The 10,283-nt window shown below is 33.9% G+C and overlaps 2 protein-coding genes across 2 annotated transcripts; both read left to right on the forward strand.

The window, feature by feature from the left end:
* The first annotated feature begins 1,641 nt into the window (after positions 1-1,641).
* On the forward strand, positions 1,642-2,697 carry LOC123207546 (osmotin-like protein). Its single transcript, XM_044625059.1, has one exon. It carries the CDS (start codon positions 1,685-1,687, stop codon positions 2,447-2,449), a length of 765 nt encoding a protein of 254 aa, XP_044480994.1. The 5' UTR covers positions 1,642-1,684; the 3' UTR covers positions 2,450-2,697.
* Positions 2,698-5,834: 3,137 nt separating this feature from the next.
* Positions 5,835-9,785, forward strand: LOC123209692 (ubiquitin-conjugating enzyme E2 7). Its single transcript, XM_044627821.1, has 6 exons — positions 5,835-5,994; positions 6,091-6,193; positions 7,039-7,136; positions 7,215-7,315; positions 7,846-7,923; positions 9,246-9,785. The coding sequence occupies exons 1-6, from the start codon at positions 5,949-5,951 to the stop codon at positions 9,321-9,323; spliced, it is 504 nt and encodes a 167-aa protein (XP_044483756.1). The 5' UTR covers positions 5,835-5,948; the 3' UTR covers positions 9,324-9,785.
* The last annotated feature ends 498 nt before the right edge of the window (positions 9,786-10,283 follow it).

Here is a 10,283-nt window from a genome sequence, read left to right on the forward strand (position 1 = left end):
CCAATAATGAGAGGAGGGATAATTTTATTTTTAATCTTAATCAAAAAAAAATTCACGTAAAAGTTTGAATATATGCCTTCCTATATGTGTGTGTATATATATATATATTGAGTAATACTATGTGTACTTATTTTTTATATATAATTTATGTATACAGTGATGTGTTATAATGTAATTAGATGATTTTAAAATATGTGTCATTATATGATAAAAAAATATTTAATCATATAATAATATCTTATTTATGTATATAAATTATATATCAAAAATAAATATGTATAATTTTATTGATATATATTTATCAACGGAGTCATCACGATTATTCTCTCGCTTTGCATGGGTCAACTTTAGACTGATTAAGTAGTATTTGATCCGCAGGCAAATAGATGAGCCCATTGGTCAAACGTCAAAGCCTGTATTGTAATATTTTATATCTGACAATCATTCTCAAAATGGAGGCCAGAGAGAAAAACAATAAATTAGTATTACTAGTTGCGGCCCATCGTCTCTTCGAAACCAACCACACAAACAGGTTCAACCTCATATCCAATGGCCACAGCCCATAGCCACCCTTATTTCTTTAAATATACTTTGAAATTTTGAAATGGCACCAACAGTATTTAGCTTTGTCAGCGAGTTATCTTGTCTTTTCTGCAGCCTGAGTGCCCGGTTGCTAATGTCCTCCTCTGATTTCTGACCACTCTGTATCCCTAGACATTTGGTATATAATACTCTACAGGCCAAAGGACTGTTTCCAAAGTATTATCGTATTTTAAATTTTTCTCGCTTAACTTTAAAAAAAAGTAATTTTAAACACCTATTTATTAGATTACTAATTTTAAAAATAAAATTATCTTTTTATATAATATTAAAAATTAATTTTTTTCTTAACCCAAATTTGAAAAAAATTGTCTTTTAAGGTTTAATTTTCAATTCTCAACACCATTACTAATGATAAGGATTCTTCAAAGTATTATTATATCTCAATAATCTAACATCACTTGATGAAGAGTTTGATTGAGAGACAAAACTTTTCATTTGAAAAAATAAAAAGCTTTGACGAAAGATAAAGATCTTATCTTCATCTAAAAAAATTATTATTTTTTTAAACATTTTTTTTTAAGAAGATGAAGAGTTTTGTTTTTTCAATGAAGCTCTTAGTCTCTCTAATTTTAATCAATATCGGTCAGACATTCAAATAAGGAGAAAGAGATCGTCAAAGTATGGTAATACATCGAAAAATTTTTGTCACTAACGATGACATCAAATTTGACACCAAAAATTGAAAACTAAACCTTTGGTTGGGGGAGGGGGGGTGGGATATCATTTTTTTAAACCTTAAATTATAAGAAAAATGATTGGTTTTTAAAGTTTAGAGAAAAAAAATAAAATAAAATGTTAAAGAGCTAGAGACGTATTAATTTTAATTATTTATAAATAAGTAAATAAGATTTTTAAAATTAAAAAATTGAAAACTTGAATTAAGGAGATACTTTAGGTGGAAAATATAAATAACTGTGGCCTACTCTATAAGAACATTGTTTTGACACTTTTTTTTTTAGGGTAAAGGGTGTTTTAGTTATTTTGCTACGAAGTTGAGCAAGAGTAGGTACTCTTTCATCTGCTATAAGAACCGACCAGAACCCCCACAGGCTCCTTCACCACTCCATTTTCTTCAACACCAATGGCTCATATTTCAAGTTCCTCTCTCTTCTTCACTGCAGCCACTCTCCTTATGCTCTGCACCATCGCCAATGCTGGGCGTCGCCCTGGCCTCATTCTCACCCTAGTTAACAACTGTCCATACACTGTCTGGCCAGCCATTCAGCCCAACGCCGGCCACCCAGTTCTTGAACGTGGCGGCTTCCCCCTCCAGAGCCACATGCACCGCTCCTTCCCCGCCCCGGCAGGACAGTGGTCCGGTCGCATCTGGGCCCGCACTGGCTGCACACACTCCAACGGTTACTTCTCTTGCGTGACAGGTGACTGTGGTCACCGTTTAGAATGTGACGGCCTGGGTGGGGCGACCCCGGCCACGCTGGCACAGTTCAGCCTTCACCACGGCCCCAAGGACTTCTCCTCTTATGGCGTATCCCTCGTCGACGGTTTCAACGTTCCCATGACCGTGACCCCACATGAAGGCACAGGCGTGTGTCCCGTTGTGGGTTGTGGCGCCAATCTGCTTGCTACGTGCCCTAAGAAGTTACAGTTGCGATCACCGCCTGGTCACGGACCGGTCGTCGGTTGCAAGAGTGGGTGTGGGGCTTTTGGTACGGACGAACTCTGTTGCCGGAACCATTACAACAGTCCACAGACTTGTCGACCGTCGAGTTTCTCGAAGTTTTTCAAGCGCGCTTGTCCATCTACATTTACTTATGCCCATGATACCCCCCCTCTCATGCATGAGTGCTCCTCGCCACGTGAGCTCAAAGTCATTTTCTGTCACTAGATAGAGAAAGCACAAAGCTAGCTGTGGGTTCGATGCCACTCAAGGCATGTCTCTTGTTCTAGCCAGAGAATCCCACTGAATAAAATAAAAAATAAAATGTAAACTTCTGGTTTTCAATAGTTGTCGATGAAGTTGTATTATTGTGGTGTGTCACTTGTGTCTAAGGTCGATGAAGTTGTATTATTGTGGTGTGTCACTTGTGTCTAAGATGTTAGTTTGACTGGGAATAAATGTAACAAGTTTATGTCTTTTGTTTGCTTAATTATGTGATCTGCTTCGACATTAACAGAACTCCATGGCAACTGTAAAAGCAAATTGTGCAGCGGGTACTCTGAATTGTGCATTGCACGTCTTCATTAACTGAAAAAAGGGAATCTCTGAATACAGTCATCCGTCGGATGCAGTGCACAAATTTGAAAAGGCTTATCTGTGTTGGGTTATTTTTCTCGAATTTTGAAGTCCTTTTTTATTTCATATATTTGCGGTGCCTTTCACGTGAATGCTTTGCTTTATGTGGGCTACATTATAATTTCTGGTACACCTTTTTAGCAATGCTGTGATAAAATCATAGAGGTGCCATGATCGATGTGTATGAGTTACAGAATCGGCCAATAGTCTCGGTCTCTCTTTTGCCATCATAAGGTAGAATGGGAGTTATCTATGAGATTGATTTTTTAAATAATCGATTAGAAGCACGTTTAATTTTTTTAGTTATAGTGACTTTGTAAAATACAATATTAGCGAATTATATGTATATGTATATGTGTGTATATATATACATTGTTGATGGTAATATTAGTAATATGAACCCTAAAAGTTAACAAAATTAATAGAGTATTAGAACTTTCAATATGAAAGTTTAGATTCGTTTTTTTATCACGTTTATAAAATTTTAACTTATTTGATACAGAAATTATAAATTCAATCATTATATTTCAGATTTATCTATCTAATAAATATGAATAAAATTTCTGATTATAAAAAAAAAAATTAATAATATGATTTTTAATGTGATTCGATTGATAGCATAATTATGTTCACGTTTGATTATGTTATTAACTATTTAGAGAGGAAATAACATATTTCCAATGAAAATGTTAGAAACTATAAGTGCGTGGTCAATGCTGTAGGCGTTCTTACAATTTTGAATTTATGGTAAGAGATACTAAAGTTACATGTGCAGTTAAATAAGTGTTGAATTATGATTGTTATTATGGGCATGATGAATGTGCGTTTATGATATGGTAATAGAATAACTAATGCATTAATTGTAATGATTGAAGTCATGGAAGTGGTTTTACAGTAATGGGAAATTGATTTCTTCTCTATTGTTGTTAGATGTAATGGTTCTTGTTCGTATCTTGAATCAACAGACAAGTTGAGGACAAATCTATTGGTTGTCCATTAGTTGTCTTCTAATATCACTTTGTGAGTTTGATCGAAAAGAGGTTTTGTCTATATAACAATTGTTAGTCAATTTCTACAGTGCAAACAAAAAGAGCATACTGATACTATTATTATCTAGGTAAAGTCATGTATTTGTTAAGCTAATTCAGATGTTGAGGATGTCTTACTAATTACATTTACAACATATTGTAAGATTGAAAATGTATGTCATTGAGTTATCTCTAGGGCTAGATTCGAGCCGAACTGAACTCGAGCTTGGCTCGGTTCATATATGAGCGGCTCGAGTTCGGCTCGATTCGTTTCGGGCTCGCGTTCGACTTGGCTCATTTCGGTTTGGCTCAGTTCATTTTTTCTTATCAAAACGATGTTGTTTTTAATATATATTAATCAAAACGATGTCGTTTTTAATATATATTAATCAAAACGACGTCGTTTTGTATAAAAAATTTTAAAAAAAAATCTACCAAACCATTCGAGCCAGTTCGAGCTCGATCGAGCTTGACTTAGCCGAGATCTTTTCGGGCTCAAACCGAATCGAACCGAGCTCAGCTCGGATCCAACCCTAGTTATCTCGAATGACAAAAATTGTTTTACACTTTATTCTCAAAGTGTTATAAAAAGGACCCATGACCATACGTTGGTCATCAATTTACCTTAGATGTCTTCAAGCTTGTTCTCAAATATGTTTCCAAAGCGCTTTAAATGGTCGGAAAATCTTTCTTGTCATTTGATGCTTCCAAAGGCCATTCTCCATATATGTTTTTTTTTTTTAAATTATTTGAATTAGTGTAATTAGTTTGTATGTGCATCTAGGTGAATTTTTGTTTCTCAAATGTCTTCTAAGAGTTTATCTAATAATAAGATCATGCTAATGATGTGCAAACCCATTCTACCAATAGTGTAGCCCTATTGGTAAAGAGGAGGAGGGCTCCAAGTTGAGTTGTAGTGGACCCTATTTCAAATTAGTTGTGTGAAAATTTATCATATTTTTACAAATCTTAGTATAACATGATTTGTGACATATTAAATATTTCTATTTTTAGCCTTATATGACTAGATCCATTGTCATCTTTAAGTTATAGTACAAACATAAACTTAGAACATCTTCATTTTTATCACTTAGAATGTCCCTTAAGAGCAAAATAGATAAGTTCTATTGGCGTTTATAGAAATAATGTTATGTGTATAAATAAAATTAAATAATTAAAAACTAAGATAAAAAGATATTTAATTGTATAATAATAAATTATTATTATTTATATATAAAATTATACATAAAAATTATATCTATAAATAGGATTAGATTCAAACTGAGCTTATTTAAGCTTATTTTAAATAAGTTTGAAATGAGTCAGCTCTATATAAGCTTGCACAAGCTATTTATTAAATTTGTAAATTAAAAATTTTGATACAAAACGACGTTATTTTGATCAATATGTATTAAAATAACATGTTTAATAATGAGCTAGTTAAAAGCTCGAGCTCGAAACGAATCGAATTATATTCGAACCGAGTTTGAGTTTAACTTTCACAAGTTCGATGAGCTCGAGTTTGAACTTGAACTCTACTATATACAAACTAAGTCGAGCTAAAACTCAGTTCGGTTTGGTTTGAATCTAACCTTGTCTCGAGTTTGCTCATCAAAGTTTAAAAGTTAAAAATTTTAATACAAAATAATGTCATTTTCACCAATATATATTAAAAACGACTTTATTTTAATAATGAATTAATTAAAAGCTCGAACTCGAAAAGAATTTGAGCTCAAGTGTAACGAGCATGACAAGCTTAAACCCAAATTCAAACTCTATTATATATAAATTAACTCAAACTTAAACTTGACTCAGTTCAAATCTAACCTGTGAGAACCCACTGTATCCCATTAAAGTGCCAACGCATCTTTCTCTCACTATTAGCCAACCGCGCCATCTAAAAGTATAGACATGTGGCTTCATTTAATTGGTTATAGTAACTACTCTAATCAAAGCATTCGCAGACGATTAAAGCCAACAACTGTCGACTTTGAATCTCGCATTCCTTCTCTCACAAAATTTCAGAGCCATTGCAGCTCTCTCATCTCTCTTTGATAAAATCGATGGCAGCGTCTCAGGCAAGCCTCCTCCTTCAAAAACAACTTAAAGGTATCCATCAATCAAAGAAATTGATTCATTCTTACTGAAATTTTAAAATATGTTTTCTTTTTCTTGATTTTGATTGATCGGTTACCGTGTGTGCAGATCTTTGCAAGAACCCCGTTACTGGGTTCTCGGCTGGCTTGGTGGATGAGACTAATATATTTGAATGGAGTGTTACGATTATTGGACCACCAGATACTCTTTAGTATGTGCTTTTAGCTCTTTAATTGCTTCAAGATTTTTTTTTTCAAACGCTTCTTTACGTGGGTTTTGTACTAATTTGGATGATTGTGTTTGATGAGATTGGATCAGCTGCTGAGACTAGTTTCTTTTTTCTTACTTGGTTTTCTGGATATTGGATCTTTTTTTTTTTCCTAATGTTAATTTCGGGTATAGCTGGTTCTTGGTAGTATTTTCACGTCAGTCTTGTTGGCAGTTTGTGGAATAATCTGGTGTCAAGTGTTATTTGGTTTTCAAATCTTGAGGAAATTTAGCTGCTGGTTAGGGAAGTTTAACTTTTTAATTTGCTTTTGCTGTTCACGTTTTTATAGATGGTTTATACTCGAGACTTTAACTTGGGTTAAGTATTGATACTTGGAACAGTCAAATGAACTTTTTTGGTTGTAAGATGTTTCATGTCCTTGTATCTTGATGTTGAAAAATAACCCCACGTTATTTTTAAGTTATATTGTTTGAAGTGAATTTCATAATGAATTGGTTCATTTGAAACCTTGTTTGGAGGGTCGTGAAAATAGTAGTTTTGTCATGTAAAGAGACTATGAAGGATCTGCTTTAGTTTCTATGACTTTCAGACTATTGCTGACTACCATATTATTTAATGTTTGTTATTTATTGTTATTGTATCATTGGTTCTAGTTATATATTTTTATAAAAACAATGTAACTTAGATTTTTTCATGTCTTTCTTTAATTTGAGCTTTCTAAGAATATGCTTCTTTGGACTTGTGTTTGTGACATTTATGAAGCATTGTCTAAGATAGTTGTTTAATGGAATGAATATTCATATATTTGCTCTTTATTGTAAATGCAGTGAGGGGGGATTTTTCAATGCCATTATGAGCTTTCCATCAAATTATCCTAATAGCCCGCCTACAATGAAGTTTACCACAGAGATTTGGCATCCTAATGGTTGGTTATTGTTTATAACAAGTGTACATTTGGATCATTGCATGAGCTGACTTGTTTTTTTCCCTTCTTGAACTCCAGTTTATCCTGATGGACGTGTTTGCATATCAATTCTTCATCCTCCGGGTGATGACCCTAATGGCTATGAGCTTGCAAGTGAGCGCTGGATGCCCGTCCATACTGTATGTCTATTATACATTAGCTTGTTATTTGTGTGTGGCTTCAGTTAGGATTTTGACTTTATGGTTAACTTGTGTGTATTTAAATGTTATAATATGTTACATATAGCTAAAATTACAATTTTTCTGGAATAATCTTACTGATGGTGATAAAAGATGACTAAACAGACAGATAGAAATTATATTTAGTAAAAAAAGCTGCAATTTTTTTTTTTTAAAATTTGTTATGGGAGACTGAGGCCGTGAAACTGTTGAAGATTATTGGAAATGGTCAACACAAAAAAGTATACCCTATGCTAGTTTGTTCTTTTTAATTTGAAAGGAACCAAATTAATTAGAGCACATAGCTTATGGTCACGCTATCTCTAATTTCGTGAAAAAGGCTTATGGTCTGGTCATAATGGTTTTGTCACTTGCATACACTTTAATAGTTTCTTATAAATTGTTAAATTTTTATGTTTTTCCTGGTATTATGCACCAATCTTGGACTACGATCATGGATTTACTAATGTTTGAACTGTTATGTGTGATAGGTTGAAAGTATTGTTTTGAGTATCATATCAATGCTTTCCAGTCCTAATGATGAATCTCCTGCAAATGTTGAAGCTGCTGTAAGTGTTATCTGGTTTTCCTGACATTAAAATATTTCAGTTTTGGCAACTCTGTTTCCTCAACATAATCACCTTTTTACTTCCGTTCAGCAGCTGTCTGATTTCTATCATCTTTTCAATCATGAATAGTTGGAAATTTCTTGATTTGTAAACATAAGAACTTTTAAGTGGCCAACATGACAATGGTTAGCTAAACTTCTACTTGGTGGATCATATGTTGAAACAATAAGTGTATCTTAAAAAATTGAATGACAGGGTTAAATTTTTAATATAGTTTGAGCAGATGTGTTTCAAAAAATCTATATCTGAAAATTTGGCTAATTTTATATTGAATATCCTTTATATTGTACTTTCATTTGTTTTTCTTGTTAATGAAGATCTGAACAGAATTTAATTGTTATTCCATCTGTCAAATTTTTTGTTAATTTTGTTTATATATGTTGTGTATTTTTTTGTATCACTGAAGTTATTGCATTACCTGGTGGAGGGTTTTGTATTGCATAATCTTAGGTAAAAGAAACAAAACAACCTAATGGATGCTTTCTTCTTTGGTGTGATTTTCTCTGATTTCCAACCGATCTGTCTCTTCAGATATTAACTTGTAGTTTTGACATTGATGGTTTACCATATATTTGAAACTGCTTTAGATAACAACTTTTCTAATTGAATTTGCTAGTCCACCTCATAAATTGCATTTGTTGTCTTATAAATTTGTTTTGCAAAGAAGTCATTTTCAGTGTTATAGATGGTATGCAGTAATTTATTTACCCGATGCGGATGATTCTGTTGGGGGATTGCTTTTCATGGTACTAAAAAAGAAACTTGCTGTGTTGAAAGTGTTTGATGAAGCCTTCTTGGGCAGTTTACTCATTGATCCATAAATTTAGAAGCTTAACAGTGAGCCTGATTAATTCTTCACACATTTTTTTGAGGGATATTAACAATCCTTTGTAACTTAGGGTTTTCAACTGGGATTTCTTCCAAGTTACGTCTTCATGATGCCTTGTTATGTGCTCTTGCTATTATTTAACCCTATATGCTTCTTCACTCTTCTTGCTTCTGTTTGACTGTTTCACCTCTTTACCCTTGTGGGATGGTCTTTTCTTCCCTCTTAAGATTTGCTTCGCAACTATGATGAAGTTTTATTATAACATTCAAAGTAATGTATGATATAATGATTATTTTTTATATATATGGGCAAACCTATATCAAGAGGCCAGTTGGATGTAGCGCATTTTAATCATTATGTCGTAGAAAAGTTGGCTATGGTATAAATTTATTATCTTGTTTCCTGAGACATGTATTTGATTTTTTATTTGCAGAAGGAATGGAGAGAGAGGAGGGATGATTTCAAGAAAAAGGTTAGCCGCTGTGTGAGAAAATCCCAAGAAATGTTATAGACTGCAGGCACTCTTTCTCTACCCACTTTGTGTGGTGCCGGACATAGTTGATTTATTGTGTGGGGAGGCTGGTTCAACTGGATTTATATATGCTGGGTGGTCACTATAATGGCGACGTTTGAAGTTCTCACGCAAATCTCTTTTCACATTTTTCTGAGTATGGCAAATGCATTTTGGTTTATAGATTTGATGGCAAAAGGTTGTTCTTGTTTGCTCATTCATTTGATGTCCTTGGATTTGGTTCGTCAGGTATGGACTCCTTGTCTTTAGTTTTGGGAGTAAGTTTGGTGATTGCCCCTTAAACACATACCCGGCCACGGTTGAATATCGTCCATGGCCTATTGCCGAAAAATCGTTGTTGAAGGTTTCTGTTTTAGTTGTATAAGTACGGAAGATTGTACTGCAAACGCTTCACTTCATCATTACAGTAATACTAGCTTTCTAGCTACAAGGATTTGTTAAGTACTTGGGTCGACTAGAATTATCTTTATCTTGCACGAAATACCAGTGTGGTTAAATAACAACTTGAGATTTCGGGTCTTTGTTGTAGGAGCTTCTTTTCACAACAAAATGCTTGCTTGAATCCACAGTCGAGGTATATGAAATTACATTCTTTAGTTGATTAATCATTCATTCTGTTTTCGGCGCTTGAACATAGCTACCCATTCTGACAACGATCCCAGTTATATCACGAACATACCCTACTTTCTGCCCCCATTCTTTATCCTCTGGCTTGCGCACTGCCACTGCACCATTCTCCACTGCCTTCTGATTCAATCAAAATTAACAACACGTTCGTATGAGCCATTAGTATAAACATGAAAACATATATAATTTTGTGCCAAACTGGCAAAACAAATACCTTGTACGCTGCATCAACGTCTTGATAAACAAAGCAAACCTCAACCGGCTGTCGCTCCCTGCCAGAGTTGGGAGTCTGGATCAAGCAAGTCAGGTCAT

Source organism: Mangifera indica, chromosome 2 (assembly GCF_011075055.1).
Source record: "Mangifera indica cultivar Alphonso chromosome 2, CATAS_Mindica_2.1, whole genome shotgun sequence".
Lineage (NCBI taxonomy): Eukaryota > Viridiplantae > Streptophyta > Magnoliopsida > Sapindales > Anacardiaceae > Mangifera > Mangifera indica.